Source organism: Lissotriton vulgaris, chromosome 4_1, assembly GCF_964263255.1.
Source record: "Lissotriton vulgaris chromosome 4_1, aLisVul1.2, whole genome shotgun sequence".
NCBI lineage: Eukaryota > Metazoa > Chordata > Amphibia > Caudata > Salamandridae > Lissotriton > Lissotriton vulgaris.
The window spans coordinates 1,763,004,660-1,763,025,226 of record NC_141691.1 but is presented as its reverse complement, the minus strand read 5'-3'; the positions used below and the strand labels follow the sequence as shown (position 1 = coordinate 1,763,025,226).

The 20,567-nt window shown below is 42.5% G+C and overlaps 1 protein-coding gene across 1 annotated transcript in view; it reads left to right on the top strand.

Annotated features, from left to right (window-relative positions):
• RRM2B (ribonucleotide reductase regulatory TP53 inducible subunit M2B) overlaps positions 1-20,567 on the top strand; it is a 135,321-nt gene that overhangs the window by 97,168 nt on the left and 17,586 nt on the right. The window contains exons 3-4 of the mRNA XM_086966068.1: positions 9,059-9,175; positions 17,694-17,827. Of these exons, the coding sequence (XP_086822194.1) occupies positions 9,059-9,175; positions 17,694-17,827 (251 nt within the window). The remainder of the gene's footprint in view (positions 1-9,058; positions 9,176-17,693; positions 17,828-20,567) is intronic.

Sequence of the window (20,567 nt, the reverse complement as noted above, 5' to 3'; positions counted from 1 at the left end):
TGCAGTTGGAGAGATTAACGGAGGCGCTTGAACTGCAAACCTGCCTTCACAACCCACTGGGGATGTCATGTCACGAGGATTGAACCGGCAACTCACTGGAGAAAAACCCTGCACTACATCTACCATCAGGCAATGCGCCTGACCACGCCCACTGGGGCGGTAACAATCGGATTCATGTGTGCAAAAGGATTCACCGCCTGCTCAATCGCTTCAATGTCCTTCATCCTCTGAAGAAGTGCTTTGCATGAAACGCGTCAGGGAAGGATTGAACTTTGGTGATGCAGACTGCCGTTCTCACGCTACATTCTCCACGAAATAAACAAGCGGTAAACCTTCATTCTGTTTTGGGCTCCCTCATTTGCAGGCAAACTGTGTTTTGAATGTTGAGCGGCTGTGCCTGAGGCCGCGAGGAGAGACCAAGCTGTGTGTTACACAGTTCGTGCTGCGGTGCCAAATGACGCTGCAGCTTGAAACAGAATGTGCAGTTGGAGAGATTAACGGAGGCGCTTGAACTGCAAACCTGCCTTCACAACCCACTGGGGATGTCATGTCACGAGGATTGAACCGGCAACTCACTGGAGAAAAACCCTGCACTACATCTACCATCAGGCAATGCGCCTGACCACGCCCACTGGGGCGGTAACAATCGGATTCATGTGTGCAAAAGGATTCACAGCCTGCTCAATCGCTTCAATGTCCTTCATCCTCTGAAGAAGTGCTTTGCATGAAACGCGTCAGGGAAGGATTGAACTTTGGTGATGCAGACTGCCGTTCTCACGCTACATTCTCCACGAAATAAACAAGCGGTAAACCTTCATTCTGTTTTGGGCTCCCTCATTTGCAGGCAAACTGTGTTTTGAATATATATATATATATATATATATATAGCTATAGTTAGGATGTAGTTTCCATTGGAAGAGCATTTTTCATTTGCCAATAACTTTGACGTAGTTTGATGAATCCTTGAGAAATGTTCAACCTAGTTTGCCACTCACTTCGGCTGCTCACTCTTAAACTTTATTTGGTTATTACAACCATCAAAGTAAACATCCCAAACATAAAAAACTGCACCAGTTATAAAATAAAACACACAACATTCATAAAAAGTACTTATAAAAATTACATAGTAGGTATGAGGACGGAATCAGATATTTAAAAAACATGTAACATACATTCGATTGCCTAAGGTAATACTTTATTACAACCCTCAGTATTAGGATCAAATGAAGGGTAAAAGTGACCTATGTTTTAGTATCAGTGCAAACAAAGAATAGCAGCAATAGACACCCACAGAAAATACAACAAGAGCAAGATAAATGACTCATCATTAGGGTCCTATACCAAGATAAAGATAAAATATTTCCATAATTCATTACCAGAGTCAGAGCAAAACATGAGTTGCAACAACAGACACCCAAATAGGGTAAATAAGATCAGGATAAAAGTCTCATTGATAGAATCAGATACCAAAATAAATATAAAATACATTGTCACAGTTTAGAAGCATAAAAAAGACAAGGTAAATTCTTAAGTCTTTATACATCAGCTTTCAGAATTGCTCTTCGTTTATACCAAGTTGCCTCTAAAAATGTACTAAGAGCTAATCAATTTTAAAAGAGGTATCAGTTTCTAAAATCCTAAGCGCTACAAGGTATCGAGAAACTCCCAATTCACCCCTACAATTTAGAAAGTAGGGGGTCAGCGTCACCCCACTCTTGGAACTATAGATGACCCTGGGGACCGCCACCCTAGTTAGGGAATGAAGTCCTCTTGACTCCAGAGGGTTCTTGGGGCCAACTACCTCTCCTGCTACCACCAGTAAGTCCCACACAGTGGCATTGCTGAGATGTTGTCAGAGGCCACACCCCATTCCACACAGCAGGATTGTTGAATGGTTGTTGGAGGCCACACCCTCTTTCTCCACCACTCTGGGAACGCACCTCTTAGCGCCCAACTGATTGGATGATGAAGTCAAAAAATCAATTAGGGGGAGAATGAACGACTTGTAACTACGTAGCTGCGTTCTTGGTACTCAATGGCCTTCATAAAAACACTCAAACAAGCACGTAGATGGTGTAGCTGTATATCTTGATTCTCCGCTATTACGTTGCGCTAGTGCATCATCATAGGGTTTTGTTTTTTGACATGCTAACCTCCACCCAGAGGCGACCACTGGCTACTTAGTTACAAGTGGTCCATTCTCCCCCTAATTGATTTTTTGATACAAGCCTGGAAGTTGAATGAACTTCGACTTCTTTCTCCCTCTCCCTTTTGATTAAAATGGATGATGAAGTCCCCTTAGTTGCTGATGGTCCTTGGGGACAACTACCCCTCCTGTTACCTTCAGTAATTCCCACACAGTGGCATTGCTGAGAGGTCTTCGGAGGTCACGCCACCTTACTCCTCCACCCTGGCACACTACTGGTTAGGGGATAAAGTCTTCTTGGATGCTGAGGGACTTTGGGGGCCAAGAATCCCATCTGTTACCTCCAGTAAGTCCCTCACAGTGGGATTACTGAGAGCTAGTCAGATGCCCAACCCCTTTCTCTACCACTCTGCAAATGTGACTACCAGTTGAAAAACCATAAAAGTTCACTTAAAAAACCAAAGGTTACAGGGATGTTATAGTTAGGAAATAAAATGTGAAAAACCATAGAAATTCACTTAAAAAGGGACGTTATAGTTAGGCTCAGATTTTACTCATACAAAACCAGTGAAATTCAGCCGTTATAGTTTCCTGAGCTAACTATAACTTACACCCCCGCAAATGAACTGCTTGTGACCTCACATTTTACATCACTCATGACATTATCTGATTACATCATCCACGGAACCACTCACACACTCACTCATGCCCCTATACAACACCTTGTACACCCACTCCCACACAACCACTCAAATAAAAATTCATGGACCTATACCAGTACTCACACAAATTGCCAGTTGCTTTACAAATGAATTAAAATATCACTACTTATGATAAGGCTGCAAAACTCAGATACACGATCAGTGGATTACATATATTCAATGGGAAAAAGACATTTGTAGCTAGTTATTTGTAATAGCTGCAAACTCAACTTTGCAACCACATTGAGAACTTCAATCTTCTAGATCAACACCAATCTGGCTTCCGTCATAGACACAGCACTGAATCAGCACTCACCCACATTACAGACAACATATTAAAAATGCTAGACCACAATGAATTGTGTCTTTTGATACTTCTTGACTTATCCTCCGCTTTCAACACGGTTAAACATGACAACCTATTGTCCCTACTGTACCAAAGGATGGGTTTATCTGTTCTAGTATTACAATGGTTTACCTCTTTCCTAAACAACAGAACCCAAAGAATCAAGATGAAGCAATCCCTCTCCTAACCCACCATGGTCACCCTAGGAGTTCCACTGGGCCCTGCACTTTCACCCATCCTCTTCAATCTAATCATGGAACCCCTGGCAAAGGTGCTGAACTCTGCAAACATTCTATATTACATGTATGCAGATAACACACAATTGTATATGAAAATCTCCTCCCCTGAGGATTTCATCTCCCTGAATGCCACTCTACATAACACTCAAAATTGGCTCACTGGCAACCACCTCATGCTCAACACCAAGAAAACGGAATTCCTCCTCATCTCGCCCCCCAACCACACACCGAAAATAGACCTCTGGATGAATCATCTAACAACCTTTACTGCTCAACCCACATCATTGACTCCACTAAATCATTGGGAATCACCCTAGACAAACACCTGTATATGCAGGCACATATCATTAATACCACCAAAGGAGCTAATCATCAGATGAATATCCTAAGGAAGCTTAAACCCTTTCTCCCACAGGTTGACTTAAAAATGGCAGTACAAGCCCTAGTGTTACCAAGATTGGATTACGGAAGCACCACTCTATGCGGACTTCCCAAATACAAGCTGGCCACGCTGAGTGCATCACTTAACACCGCGGCCAGGCTGGTCTCCTGAACAAAAAGAAACTACCACATTACCCCGACTTTAAAAGCATTGAACTGGCTAACTTACGAATACACCTAAAGATCACCTGCATGACCCATAAAGCCCTTCACACTAAAAACCCCAGTTAATTAGCACAAAAGCTAGAGCTCACTACTACTGAAACCACAAGCATTCCACAACAAGCATTTGCAATGAAATAGGTCTCGCATTAGGAAAGTTTGAGCTATTGGTATTGTAAATGACAATTTTTTTATTTGTTGGTTTTGAAAATATCGAAATTAATAGCTTTGTCATTTAGAATGCCAATAGTTTTAACTTTTGCAAACGTGACACCTATAGCATTTGTAATGCAATATGTGTTGTATTTACATGACTTAGATGTATTAATATTACAAATAACAATGGCTTTTATTTTTTTAATAACTAATACTTAAATAAAAGTTATTGTAATTTATAATGGCAATAGCTTAAACTTTTGTAAATAACTTTTGGGAAGATTATGTTCAGTGTATTTTATTGTGATGAAAATCCAAGAACAGAAGTGAAATATTAACATCTTTTTGTGACATTTGTAATAAAGCTTGAAACATTCAGAGAACATATTAGAACCAGTTGTTGAATGGTTGCACAGAGTGATGCAGTGGCGTTCAGTGGTGCCGAGTGATGCTGTGGCCTTCAGTGGTGCTGAGTGATGCTGTGGCCTTCAGTGGTGCTGAGTGATGCTGTGGCGTTCAGTGGTGCTGAGTGATGCTGTGGCGTTCAGTGGTGCTGAGTGATGTTGTGGCATTCAGTGGTGCTGAGTAATGTTGTGGCGTTGAGTGGTGCTGTGGCGTTGAGTGGTGCTGAGTGATGCTGTGGCGTTGAGTGATGCTGTGGCATTGAGTGATGCTGTGTCGTTGAGTGATGCTGTGACATTGAGTGATGCTGTGGCGTTGAGTGATGCTGTGGCGTTGAGTGATGCTGTGTGCTGAGTGGTGCTGTGGCATTGAGTGGTGCTGTGGTGTTGAGTGGTGCTGTGGTATTGAGTGGTGCTGTGGCGTTGTGGGGTGCTGTGGCATTTAGTGGTGCTAAGTGATTCTGTTGCGCTGAGTGATGCTGTGGCATTGAGTAATGCTGTGGCGTTTAGGGATGCTGTGTTGTTGAGTGGTGCTGTGTTGTTGAGTGGTGCTGTGTTGTTGAGTGGTGTTGTGGCATTGAGTGGTGTTGTGGCGTTGAGGGGTGCTGTGGCATTCAGTGGTGCTGAGTGATTCTGTGGCACTGATTGATTGTGGCGTTGAGTGGTGCTGTGGTGTTGAGTGGTGCTGTGGTGTTGAGTGATGCTGTGCTGTTGAGTGATGCTGTGGCGTTGAGTGATGCTGTGCCGTTGAGTGATGCTGTGGCATTGAGTGATGCTGTGGTGCTGAGTGGTGCTGTGGCGTTGAGTGGTGCTGTGGTGTTGAGTGGTGCTGTGGCATTGAGTGGTGCTGTGGCGTTGAGTGGTGCTGTGGCGTTGAGTGGTGCTGTGGCGTTGAGTGGTGCTGTGGCGTTGAGTGGTGCTGTGGCTTTGAGTGGTGCTGTGGCGTTGATTGGTGCTGTGGTCTTGAGTTGTGCTGTGGCATTGAGTGGTGCTGTGGTGTTGAGTGGTGCTGTGGCATTGAGTGGCGTTGAGTGATGCTGTTGCGTTGAGTGATGCTGTGAGTTGAGGGATGCTGTGGCGTTGAGGGATGCTGTGGCTTTGAGGGATTCTGTGGCGTTAAGTGGTACTGTGGTGTTGAGTGTTGCAATGCAGTAGGTCTCGCAATTATGCAGGTTTGAGCTATTCCATTGTAAATGACAATGCCTTTTATGTATGTTTTTGTTTGTAAAACATAAATAAAAGGCATTGTCATTTCCAATGGCAATAGCTTAAACTTGCGTACATGTGAGACCTATTGCCTTGTAAATGCTTGTTTGAAGAAGGTTTTGCCTTGTGTGGCCGTATTGTAGGAGTGCTAATAGCTGTGGGGACCATGGGCAGTCACGGGAAGCACGAGGGGAGGAGAACTTGGCAGGGAAGGGTGGTTTAAATTTACAGATGCAGCAGTGCGGCGAGGTGCTCTTGGATGCCGCTCAAACACAAACAATTTTTTTTAAAAGCTGGCTCCACTAAACAAGCAATGCGTGCAACGAAATAAATAATTAAAAGCGGGCAGAAGTGAAAGGGGAGAAGAACCTGGCAGGGAACGGGGGGTTTGAATTTACAGATGCAGCAGTGCGGAGAGGGGATCTTGGGTGGCGCCTGAACACATAAAAAACCAAGATATGTTCATGTGGGAAACAGATCTGGAGGTATTCTATTGGAGAAAATATCCAGTGGTTTAATTGCGCAGAAGCGGACTGTGGACACCTATAGATTAATTAGATCGTCTTCCCATTTTTTTGTGACGCTGCAACATAAATGTAAAGAATAATGTTTTGTATGTCTTAAAATGCTTAAAAACTTGTTGAAAGTAGTCACTGCCTGCTCCCCCTCAAAGCATGCCACAAATGTTATTTTGCTGGAAAATTTCAACTTTCCTGAATTGCAATAGTCATGTGACAATATAAAACTAGAGGCTCCGAACCAAATAAAAAACGAGTCTTGAAAGCATGCTTGTGCCTCTGCTATTGGGAGTGCTTAAGATCAGTAGTGGGAAATTGTGGCAAGGTATCATGTTGGCTGTAAATATGCTTTTAGTCTTTGGAAATGGGCCGCGGGAGCTTGAGGCGGAAATAACATTGTTTACATCATGTCCCTCTAGAGAGGCCGTTCGATGAGAAGCTAATGAGAGTCGGTAGGCTGCATGTAATTGACATCTAGATACGTGTCTGACAGGAAGGGAAATTAGATTCTCTTATTTTAAGGGGAGCTCAGATGCCAGCGCCGGAGGGGAAAGCACTGGGTGCGCAATATAGGAGCGAGTTAAAGAGACACACGGCAATGAGAAATGATTTGGCTGTAAAATATGCTTTTAGTCTTTGGAAATGGGCTGCGGGAGCTTGAGGCGGAAATAACATTGTTTACATCACGTCCCTCTAGAGAAGCTGTTCGATGAGAAGCTAATGAGAGTCGGTAGGCTGCATGTAATTGACATCTAGATACGTGTCTGACAGGAAGCGAAATTAGATTCTCTTATTTAAAGGGGAGCTCAGATGCCAGCACAAAGCACTGGGTGCGGAATATTGGAGCGAGTTAAAGAGACACACGGCAATGAGAAATGATTTGGCCTTTGGGCAGCAGTCACAGAAAGTGCGTATATATCTGTTTTTCCAAGTTAGATGGGTGGGAGGGTCAGCCAGTGTCAATCATTTCTTCAGGCTACAACATAATCTAGTTAGGGAGGCGTCGCGCTTCAAGAACCTGGTGGGTGGTGCGGGGGACCCAGCGAGTGGGAGGGAGGGAAGGAGCCTATGGGGATGGGGTGTGAGTGAGGGGGAGCAGAAGCCTTTGATGTGGTGTGCGAGGCCAAGTGCGCGCTGGAGAAGCGTCACGCTTCAAAAGTTAACATGTGAACCCAAGAGTTAACCCAAGTGAGCAGCACATCACTACTCTAGTTCTGTCAACCTTTGAAAAAAACCTGTCTGAGGCCCGTCAGAAGTTAAGAAACTGAAGGCATGTACGAGAGTAAACACGCAATGTAGATAACTCCGAGGCCGATTGTTTAAACCTCAGACATCATATAAATACCAACATGATTGACATGGAAAGAGGAGTTGAAAGGATCGGCCGTCAATAGTGGCCATATTGTGATTGGCTGCAAGTATACATGTATTGGGATGTGGCTCGAACTGCCGACTTTGGGCGTAGGAAACAGTGTTCGAGTCCCGCCGGCTCTATTTTAAAAATGCAGACGTAATAATTAAATTTAAAGGCATCCAGGATCTGGTAAACAAACATTCTGGAGCAAAATAAAACAAGGGTTGGGGGCAATGCACGGAGCAGGTGCCCTCAAACCGCCCTGATCAAAGACTTTAAAATGCTGCTCTAAAGCCAAAGCCGGAGGGGGAAGTGCAGGGATGCATGGAAATAAGCCCTGGAACCACGTTAGATTAGAAATGCCCTCTGACTGAGTCGGATTAGCAGGAAACCTAGAAATGCAAATGCTCCAAAAGTGAAGAGTCAACCAAAACAAGCTGGGCCTGAAGAGCAGAGAAGGGCAGAAGTGAGCTGCCGACTTTGGGAGTAGGAAACAGTTTTCGAGTCCCAAAAACAAGTCGGATGGGGTGGGGGGCGGGGGAGAAGGGGAGTGAGCAAATGGGAGGGAAGAGCTGGTGAACCGTCGCACTTCAAGTGCCTGGTTTGGGGGGGTTGGGGGGGGAGCCAGTGAGTGGGGGGGAGGAAAGGAGCATATGGGGATGGGGTGTGAGTGAGGGGGAGCAGAAGCCTTTGATGGTGGTGTGCGAGGCCAAGCGCGCGCTGGAGAAGCGCCATGCTTCAAGAGTTAACATGTATTGTGAGAAATCCGCATGGAATCTGCTTGGTCAGAGAGTTTGTTTCAACTACATTACTCTCGTCTATTTATCCCTGCGGGATATAATAGTCGAGACCTAAAAACAGAACAGGCTGCAGAGCCTGCTACCACCAGATGATCGCAGGATCCCTTCCTCCTCCTTCAAAAAAGAAGTGAAAATACTTCTAATGAACAAACTCACATCCTAAGACTTTAAAACTCACGTTATTGGCTCTCAACATATTTTATCTTACCTACAACACTCTACCTGTTAATTGAATGTATGTATATTACCCTCTACCTTCTAATGTTTCTGAACGATGTTATGTAAAGCACTCTGATACCCTCTTGGGTCATGTTTGCGCTATATAAAACTGTATAGATAAATAAAATAAACACATTAGATATGTTCATCATTTCTAGATAGCTTCGAAGGAACTAGGGAAGATTCATGGTGGATAAACTTTAGTAATAAATAAATACATATGGCTCTCATTTGGAGTTTCGATTGAGGTTTCATGAAGTTCATCAATTCCACAGTCCTTGCCCCAAATGTAGAGTTACCATTTGTAATAGTTTTGTGTACATTTCAAAGATATATGCTTAATACCCATTTTTGTATCATTTTACTTAGGTTGACCTTACAAAAGATCTTGCTCACTGGGGCAGACTGAAATCAGAAGAGAAGTACTTTATTTCTCACATCTTGGCCTTCTTTGCAGCCAGTGATGGGATTGTCAATGAAAACTTGGTAAGAGATATGAGCAAACATGTACATATGATTAGATTACATTTTTATTTTGATTCTTTAATCCAAATCCCAGTTTTCTGCAGGTACCCTTATTACTTTACAAGAAGGATTGTGGTGCATTGCTACATTAGCCTTTCCCACTCAGTTTGTACCCATTTGAGGGTGGGAAACTGACATCTATCAACCGCCTCAACAGACAATAATAATATTAAGATAACAGCAATCTGTGCTACAAAACTGTGTGAATTGTGTGCCCTGCTTGAAATCTATATGACTTTTGAACAGATAGATGCTAAGAGAGCCCAATTCAACTAAGACATAAATGAAATTGATAAAATTGCATATCTGCAAATTTTGGATTAGGAGACATGAAACTGTTAATAGTGTTCTGGACTTGTTTAAGTCTTTGAGTCTAAAAACAAATAAATTGTAGACTGTACTGCAAATAACACTGGAACTTTGTTTGGCATATGGCAAAGACATTAAAAGTATGATTCAAACAAATCAGGCTTTTAAGTTTTTGTTAAGTTATTTGTTTTTACCTGTTCAATGGAATTAAGACCTTAATCAGAAATGGGGGTACTAGTTCTGACTAGAGTTCAAAAGCCCGACCTCCCCCTTGTCAACACATTTATAGACAAGGCTTGAGTCTGGCCTGTATGCCACCAAGGCAAATATAAATATAAATATTTTATTAAAATGTGTTACGTGCATGTGATTGGTGTCAGCCAATGATGTCCACCTCTCCCCCTTGCACTGCGGCTATCATACACTCTTATCAGCCATGCCATGTCTGATCTCACTATCTAATGATATCACTTCTACATGGGCCATATATACTGAGATCCTCCTCAAAAGACCTTGAATTCCACAATCAAATCTTAGAAAAAATGTATTCTTGGGTGACCCATCTCAAACGAAATTCTTCGAAAACTGAATCCTTACTGCTTCCTCTTCCTAATTTCTTAACTCCAGTGCAGTTGTGGTTAAGGCCCCTCAACCTAATTGATAATAACCTCTCCACAGTTGATTGCACTAAGTCGCTGGACTTCTAACTGTTTAAGAATCTCAATCTCCAATCCTACATCAACACCATAGCAGAAAGATCACAATTCATAATCAAACCCCTATGTGGAACTAAACCGTTATTTATTTTTATTTTATTTATTTGAAAAGTTTTATGAAGCGCGAACAAGACCCTTACGGGTATCGGAGCGCTGTACAAATTTGGCAACAACATGGGTAACCAAAACACAATGGGACGGAGGAAAAGGTTAAAAACAAAAGGGGGAAACAGATCCGGTCGTGAGATGGGGGGGTTGGCTTGACCAGAACAGTAACAGAAGTGCCCTCGAGCCCGATAACAATTTAACAGGCAAGCATACAATAAATCGAACCAACGTGGTACTAAAAGAATCAGAATTTTGACAAAGCATGAGAACAGGTCGAAGCTGTTAAAAATGATGTTAAAATTTGTTCAAGAATAGCCGTTTGACAAGTTTCTTGAAAATTGCAGTGGAAGAATTGGATCTGAGCTCGGGAGGCAGGGCATTCCAGATTCTTGGAGCAAGACCGGTGAAAGCACGATTGTAAGACCTTTTCTTTTTGAATCTGGGTGGTTTGAAGAGTCGGTGGGCGTACTTCTTAGGTTCCGGCCGGAGCCCGAAAGTTCAAGCTTATTTCCCTGGTAGATCGGGGTGTTGTAATGTATGGTTTTAGGGGTCAAGTAGAATATCTTGAAGCAGATCCTGGCTTCAATAGATAGCCAATTTAGTTGCAGAAGGTCGGGGGAGATGTGGTCTTGCTTTTTCGAGACTGTGATGAGTCTGGCCAATGCATTCAGGGTTGCTCTGAACAGGGCCAAGCTAGCTTTGGGAAGTTCAACAAGGGTCACCAGACCATATTCTAGTCTAGAGATCATGAGGGATTGAACCGTCGGCCTGATGCCTTCGGGGTGGAGGAAAGGCTTGATTTTCTTAAGGGTGTTAAGTTGAAAGTTGGCTCCCCTAATAGCTGCACTGATGTGGACCTGCATGTTTAAGTGTTTGTCCATGGTGATGCCTAAAGATTTAGTGAATCCTACAACATGAGGGGTGCAGTTAAGAGCAGTGAGTTGTTTAAGTCAGTCCAGGGTAGGTACCGAGTGATTGGGGGGTAGGGAGCAATCAGAAGAAATTCCGTTTTGAGAGTATTTAACAGAATATGGTTCTGAGCTAACCATTGTTGGGTTTGTGCAAGTGCAGCATTTACCGTTTTATGTCCTCTTGAGAGAACAGTTGCGTGTCATCTGCATACATGTGGTACTGAATGACACTAAGTGGTTCCATAAAAAGGTTGAAGAGAGTAGGCGAGAGATAGAATCCTTGAGGCACTCCGATCATGACAGGTGTACTGGATGCAAGGGAATGGTTAAGAGAGATACTTACTTTATTACTAAAGAACATTTTTAACACGTTGTTTAATCTCTGGTCCTCCCAAGATTGTCCTTGGTAACTCCTTGTTTTCAGGCATTGTTAAAAGCTGTATTATCTTCAATTTATTTTAACTGTCTAATCAGGATCTCTGTAAAGCACTGTGCCACCCACAGGGTTTTGTACCCACTGTACAAAAATAAATAAATAATAAATAAATATGAATTTGTTGATGGTTTTGTTAAGTATTGTTTAGGCCACTTCAGGCGTTGAGGTATTTTATTGGGGATGTTTTTAGCACAAATCATATGTAGTCTAATTCCTGCTTATGTACCTAGAATATATGGTTGCTATCACAGTTTTGAAAAATGTATTAAAAAGCTTCGACCAAGAATGACTGTAGTTGCATAATGAATAACTAGAAGAACAAAAAACTTACCAATTTTTCACAGAAAATAAAAGAATACTAGAGACATTTTAAAACAAGTTCAACTATATGTGGGTAGGAAGCATCACCAGAAAGGAGCATCACCATTGAAAATTACAAGTTTAAATTCAATGCAAAGATCTAGATGATCCTCACGACACCACAGCTAATAATCTTCGTTCCAACTTACAAGCCATGGATCTATACCAAAAGGGCTTTCATGTAACCCACAATAGGGGTCATCTTCTTGACCACATCTACAGTAATGTAGATGATCTTATGGTGGAGACCCCTATACCATTACCCTGGACCGACCACTTTCTAATACCTTTTACTTGGCGCACCAACCTCCCTTCCTCCTCTCACCACCTCGCTAGGCATCGAGCAAGGAAGTGGCCCTCACTTCCCCTCCCTGCATGGGAAGCCGCTCTCGCCAGAGACCCACCTAGGAAGGTAACGAACCCCAACACGGCCACCAACAATTTCGACAATTGGATCTCTAGCACCCTCGATCTGGTCCTTCCCATACACTCTAGCAATTCCATAAAAAGACCCAAAGCCGCCCCATGGTATACACCTGCCCTTAGAATCATGAAATTAGCTTGCTGGAAACGTGAGAGAGCCTGGAGGCAGGACCACTCCCAGCTCAGAAAGGCCGAGTACAGAGCTGCTATAAAGCTCTATAAACAGGAGATAAAGGCGGCACAAGCTTCTTTTTATGGAGGCAAAATTAACGCAGCCGCTAATGCCCCAAGGGAAATCTTTAAAATTGTTAAATCCCTTATCTCACCCCCTGCGGAGTGTCCCTCTGCTGAAGGCGCCCAAAACCGCTGTAATGATTTGGCCATTTTCTTTTCCCAAAAAATCCAGGCTATATACTCCTCATTCAGGGACGCTAACAACGATACGGAATCCCTCGTGCCCACATCCTCTGACCCCTTTGTTTCTTGTACGCTTGATACAATTCCACTCTTGGACATTCCTGCCTTGGATAGACTAATCCCCAAGATCACCTCTGGTTCCCCCAACGATCGAGCACCCCCTCAGACCCTCACTAAGGTCATGGACGCTATTCGCCCGGTCATATTGGACGTTCTCAACACATCCATCACCTCTAAATCCGTACCACCTCCATGGAAGTGTGCGATGGTGAGGGCCCTATTGAAGAAGCCCAATCTCGACCAGAACAACTTGTCGAATTACCGTCCCATTTCCTTGCTCCCTTGGCTGAGCAAATTGCATGAGAGGCACGTAAATAACACCTTGATGGACTATTTGGAGTCCAATAGCCTATTGCCTGCCTCTCAGACAGGATTCCGCCCTCTGCACGGGACCGAAACCGCCCTCTTAGCGGTAACGGAAGAGGCGGGAGCCGTGTTGGACCGGGGTGGAAAAGTCGCCATTATTTTATTAGATCTCAGCGCCGCGTTCGACACGGTCAACCATGTCACGCTATTACAACGACTGGCGGACATGGGCGTGTCGGGCGCGGCCCTGGAATGGCTGACATCCTTCTTGGCTGACCGTTTCTTCCAGGTCTTTGAGGGTGAGACGGTGTCTCCCAAACACCCACTCAGGTGTGGGGTCCCCCAGGGCTCCTCCCTGAGCCCCACCCTTTTTAATGCCTACATGGAACCCCTAGACAGGATAGTCCACCCCTTCGGTGTGCGTATCGTCACCTACGCGGACGATACCTAACTGGTGGTCTCCTTAGACCACTCTGAGGGATCGTCCCACACCTTAGGCCCCTGTCTAGAGGCTGTCGCCAGATGGATGCAATCTTCCTGTCTGAAACTTAATGGGGAGAAAACAGACGTCATCCTACTGGGCAATCCTTCTCCCTCTGCCCTTGCATCCATCTGGCCACCATGTTTGGGCCCGCCCCCCGTCCCTAAGTCCCAAATAAAAAGCCTCGGGATCTGGCTCGACAAAGCTTTGGACTTTTCAGTCCAAGCTACAAAGACCGCCGCCACCTGCTTTGGGCTTATGAGGATGTTGCGGAAGGTGCTCCCTCTGCTCCCATTCCAGGCAAGGAGGGTCTTGGTCCAGGCCCTTATACTCTCCCGCCTGGACTACGGGAATGCTCTTTACATGGGAGCCCCGAACTTCGCCACCCAGTAGCTCCAAGTCACACAAAACAGTGCGGCCCGCCTACTCTATAACCTCCCCCGCTGGCAGTCAGCGAGGAATGCCCTAAGGGAGCTTCACTGGCTCCCTATAGTGGCAAGAGTACAATTTAAGGCTATGTGTATCTTACACAAAGCCTTTGATCGTACAGGTCCCGCAATCCTACATCCCTTGGCTACTCCTTATGTCCCGTCCCGCTCCCTTCGTTCCTGTACCCTCCAGCTGGCCACTTCCATCAGAGTCAGGAAAGCCCGCTGGGGAGGCCGCTCTTTCTCCCACACTGCGGCTAAACTCTGGAACACCCTCCCTCTATCCCTTCGAGGAAACAGTAACCACTTGTCCTTCAGGAAAGCCCTGAAAACGCACTTGTATGTTAAAACCTGCTGAACTACCCTGAGCTCGCGCTAAGCAATTCAGTCACAAGCGCTAGGAGGCCTCCGGGTAGTTTAGCGCTATACAAGTGCAATTTTCATTCATTCATTCATTGGAATAAATAACATCAATAAAAAGAAACATGCTGGATGACCCATTGCTGCTTGTTTCAAACCTCACTTAAAACACAAAAGTGTATGTTTTCCATAATCTGCTGTGCCCAAAGCACATTTTGCTTCATTTTATTTCCGGAGAAAGATTGCAATGCCCAAGACAATTTTACTGATTTTAGGTTTAGAAATCTTCTATACACCACATGTAAATATCATTTTAGCAGGTCTGCTCATGAATTCTGGATTTAGATGAGTCTATAGAGTTAATTAGTGGTAGCATTGTGGTAAATGGGAATTTAAAAGATTAGCTGTTTTGGTTAGAGGTTATGTGATGTTCTATGGCCATGATCTAAGCTCTAACATAGTTTGTTCTTGCAAAAGACTTTACATCGGGATGACGAGAGGAATAGCTTGACGGCTGTTACATGTGCTATATCTTTGAACAGTTCTTATCAGATGCAGGGGGTTGGATTCAAGTAGTAGGTAAAACACAAAGGATGAGTGTAGCGTAACTGGTTTGGGTGATATGTATAAATGTGTTGGAGTCTTTGAGTGTGAGAGCGAACAAGATGCATGGAAGGCTATTATGAAAGCCCACCTTGTGACATTATCGTATAACGTATATTAGAACATTGGAATGTTGGGCGCTCCATTGAATATAACGGAGTGCTCCCTGCTTCTACAGGCCAGTAAAAGCCCCCAGAGCAACATTCAAATGTTGCTTTTGTTCACAGCTGTTGAAGAGACCTTTGTTTTATTTGTTAGAACATTCTGCCCGCTAGTGGCAGAATGTTCCAATAGCCTTATAACACTTTGTAGCTGGGCTATACCGGCCATTAAAGTCCTGCTCCCTTGTTAAATGCTGGAGTGGGTCTTTAATGGCCGGTACAGCCTGCTACGGCGGGCTATAAGGCTATAGTGTTTCCATTATACTGTGTACTCTACTCATCTGATTCCATTTCAGCTAGCCATTAGATATATCTTATTTAATGGATTTGACTCATCATGGGTGGGGTCGTCTTTTAGAGTTACCGAAAGGGCTGGGTACCCCCCCAAAAAAAACCTGTCCTGCCACAATTTATTTGTCATTATTGTAATAAGAAATGTGGCTATGGAAGAATATGCATGGTGTTTTTATGTACTATGTCTAGCACATTGAGATTGGAAACTGGAGGCCAAAATTCGAATCCCTTAGCAAACCTGTCCATCTTCTGGCACTATTAGCAGACACAGAACTAACACTTATACCCAGCCGGGACCAGAGTTATACACAAGGTAACGACACAGGTGTTCTGTAGTATTGATTCCCAGGGAGTGTATCACAAGCGTATACATTCACCCTCAAATCGATTGTCAAACTACTCCTATTGAAATATGAAAATATCATGAAGTACACATTGTATTAGCATCCAGGTGCTACATGACAGGACAACAATTAGTAAGAATAGCGCCCATGGCATATAGAATATGCATTATTAAAACAGATATATTGGAAACAACAATGCGCTGCCAAGCAGTTCCATATTAAGTATTCACTCTATCTTATGGCATTGAGCCCAGTAACAGCTCAATGCCATACTATCAACGTTTTATCCCTGAGGGCATGTGTCAAATGGTTTAATCAGGACTCAACAGTCATCTGTCTAATACATCCCAGAGTGCATTGCCATACTCTTCTGTAAGTCATTGGACACATATCCTAATTATTAAGTGAATTAAGTATGTAATTGTCAACAAATTTGATAATGCACAGCAGGTTAATCAGTCCGCTGTGTGTTGCGATAATTGCTATATATCAATGGAACACCCTGTTCCTTTATTGTGCACCCTCCGGCACAGCATCAGCAGTCACAAAGTAAAGCTTCAGTAGGTATGGGTGGGACAGGGCTCAGCTAGGAAAAGTGAACAGCCATGACAATTGGAATTCGTTTTAGTTAAATACAATGAAATTAAAAATTGACCATTCCTTCCAGTATCAAGTCTTCAAGCAACTAGGCACACAAATGGTTGAAATGGCCTTCCAGACCCCGCCCTAACTGTTCTAACAATGGTGTTTCATGTTGCTTCCTGGTTAGTCAAAGGAAGTAAACTTTTTGTTAACCTCTCTCAAACTAGAAGAACAAGCGATCCTCCTGTCACCACCAATAAGCCAGGCTACGCAGTTAAAGAGATCTGCGAAATTTTAAGCCATACAAGATTTTTTATAAAAAGCAAGCAGGAAAACTTTCTCCGTATATAGACACAGGCCCTTACCATTAATATTGTAATTCAGAAAGGAATTAAAGACTCATTTGTTATGACACACTTGTGCCCTGAAAACCCCACAGTTTCTCCTCTGCTCCACCAGGAACGTACAACTAACCTCTCCGACCACTTTGGAACTGTACATTTTCCCTGAATAGCCTCTAACCTCCACTGCCCTGCCAAGTATCCCTGGCTTATGCATGATTTGCTGCTCCAGTCCAGCTGTTTTCTTTAAATTCTGGAACTTGTAGTCTTGTTTATTTTATTATAAACCATGACTGCAAGTCCCAGAATAAAAAGAAAAATCTAGCCCAGAGTAGCATATCACACATGGTCCTGGCAAACTTGGCAGCAATCCCTGCATCCTATTGAAATATATATACCTAATGTACCTGAACGTGTGCTAAGCTAGCCACCTGGAGATTCTCTGTAATGCGCTCCACTTAACCATTGTTCTGCACTAAAGACATTCTCGAAACAAATTACAAAAATAATAACTGTTATGTCAAACTGTGACTAGAAGGTGCAGCAGATATTAAAATGTGAGCACCCAGTATTTAGATAGGACTTAATTTAGCAGTGGAAAGGTTCCATGCCTCACAACTACAAACAGCTTTCACAATTCCTGGAGTTTACTTAAGAACATAACTAAAGTAGGTAGGAAGGCTTTAGAAATTCTTTCTTGGAATTCTTTGAGCAAACGCCAAAAAGACATACCTATTGATGGGTGAATGCATTTATTTTTGTTTGTTCATATGTGGCACACTTCATGGAAATTGTATTTGCGTATATGAGTTATAGTCTAACTTCTGTTCCTCTCACAGGTGGAACGCTTCAGCCAGGAAGTGCAAGTCGCTGAAGCTCGTTGTTTTTATGGCTTCCAAATTCTCATCGAGAATATTCACTCAGAAATGTATAGCTTACTTATAGCAACCTATATCAAGGACCCGCAGGAACGGTAATGCCAAAAAAGTTGTTGATTGAATGCACAAAGATTAACTTTACTCACATGTGCCCATCCGCCGAATATCACATTTTAAGTATTGTGCACCCTACTAGAATCATTTTAAGAGCACTTAAAAACAGAAACAGGATTGTTTTTTTTTTTTATAGTTGGCGTTGTTCTTTATGTATTGAAATAGCTCCATTATTTTCAATGATTCCCAAACTCCTAAAATTTACTTTTTGGTATGTTTTTACTTGGTGGTTTTCTTAGATAATTTTTTTTTAATTAAAGCTGTTTGATAAAAAATGTTATTGGGTTAAATGTCTGCGTGCATGCATGTGTATATGTATTCTACTAAAAATTACAGTCAAAGTACAGTTATGGTTATTAATTAAACCCCAAATCCAACAATCATGATTAGCTCTGCATCTTTGCAATCCATTACTCGCACATGCTCACAACATGGACACATCTGTGACCAATGCAATGACAAACGTGGTGCATCATTTTACAGATAAGATTACATTATTCTTAACACTACGAAAGTTACATCAATACCTAGAGCATTATTTAGTAGTTTAAATATACTTTGTTATTAAAAACGTTGCACTTTTGGGTGTTTTTAATTACTGGTATATATAGTGTAAGGTTATAAGCATTGCATTTGGTGTACAATTATAGTTTGCATGGCTTTTACGTTATGCATTTGGAGCTAACTATAATTTGTGAACTACTGTGTTTTTTAGGTTTGAGTTTGTAACTAGCCCTGTTCTTTGACCTTGGATTTTAAGTGAATTTTTGATGTTTACAAGTTCTTGTAGCAAATTCCTTTTGTTTTGAGAAGCCATTTTCAAAGAAAAAAAAACCCAAAACACTGTGGTTTCAGTACCAAAATTTTTACATACACCAAAATGTTCAACAAACAATTTTCCAACTTTTTCAGTGTTTGATTCAGTCCGTTAGCTCAACTTCATAAAAAACGGTCACCTTTACATTATTAAGCATTTCCCAATTTGCCTTATCCCTTCGTACCATTGTCAATGGAACATAGTTCTCAACAAATGGTTTGCTATGGACAGTTAAGTTGATTCCTTAGCAGAATTTACCTTAGTGAAGCTGTAGCATGCCGTAGTAGACTGTTTAATAATGTATACCATGGTTTTAACCGAATTTCAGCTAAATATTATAGGCACATGTGATTAGGTATTTTTTTAATAAGGTAGGCAATATTTTAGATACAGTTTAACTCAGAAAGAAAATAACCAATTCTTTTGTCAGCAGGTAGAAATCTGTGGCCCAATTCTTGTAGTAGACATCATAAAATGTAATCTGAATCATTTAGAATAGGTGACTTCTTTGTCTCAGGTATTTGAATAGGCATCTCCTTCGGGTATCCCCACAACTAGTTTATAGTGATATCTATCTAACGCCTGCAATTGTACATCAGAGCTGTATTAGATGCTTACGTTTTTAGTTTTCATATTGGTTGTGTTATGCCTTTGCACATTTCACACTTACTCTGACTTCATAATGTATCATAGAAAAGCTGCTTTGGAATCCCTGCCAGTCTCTGTATGCATGAGCTTTCTCTTTGTGTCAACGTTCTATGGTTGGCTGCTCGAACAGATGAACCCAGTTGGATTAGACTAAATTATCAGGCTTTCTTTCTCTGCTCAACATAATGTTCTGTTTCAGTGACCTCGAAGTTCATATTCATTGCTGCAAGAATGTAGTAAAGTTGCAGATTTGAACAGTTAATATATCTTGCTGTTCCCAAAATCCTCTTTGTGGTATAACCGACTCATTAGACACAGTGGTAAAACACTGTCCATAAAAATCCTAAGTATATCAATTAATCAAATTTATGTTGGTGGAGACTTTATTCCATTTCATTACATTTTATTGTAATTCAAAGCTGTATACAATTATATCTGTTTACGTTCATCAGAGGATGGTGCAAACTCGATACCTGTAACCATTTATTTTAACCCTAGATAAAGTAATTCCCACTTGGTTTGATGACTTAGGTCTTCTTCCGACAGATAATTATTTGACACTCATCATTCTTCAAGAGATGTTACCTCGCTACAGGGGGGGACACTTGATAATCCATGTCTGAAGATAAAAAGTCTAGACAACTTCTCTTCACCCCTGAGACGCTGAGGAGGAAACTCACATCAATCAAAGTGACAATGTGGTCTTTCTGCCAAGACACCATGACAACGACATCAGAGATCAAAGTGCTGCTGAGGACTGACTTGATGACTTTCCATTCAAGGCTTAACTTCCCTTACAGGAGGATTGCAGCCAAAGAATGCCTGGAACACACAGCAATGGCCCGCATTTGCAACAGAAACTATGGAACTTTCAGAAGAAGGTGGTAGACGTGGAAGACAGAAGTTGGATGAATAATTGCTTCTCAGGCATTCTAGAAGAACTTGAGTTCAATTACTTGTTCTCTTTTCTTGCAGCCTTTCTTGTACAACTCACCTGCTAAACCTTCGAATCACGTTTGGAGTTCCCAAGGGTTCACAATATCTGTTTCTTCCTGCATCTTTAACAAGCTCATCTGGTTAATGCAGCGGCACGTTCACAGAATAGCCCCTTATATAAATGGATTATAACATCTTCATAGATGCTGAATTCTTGCAGGAAAATACCATGAACTTGCAAGGATGTCCCCATAGCCTACCTTTCTTTTTTGATGGTCTGAGCCACCCTTGTGAGTAACGTTTTCAGGTATATCATCCCT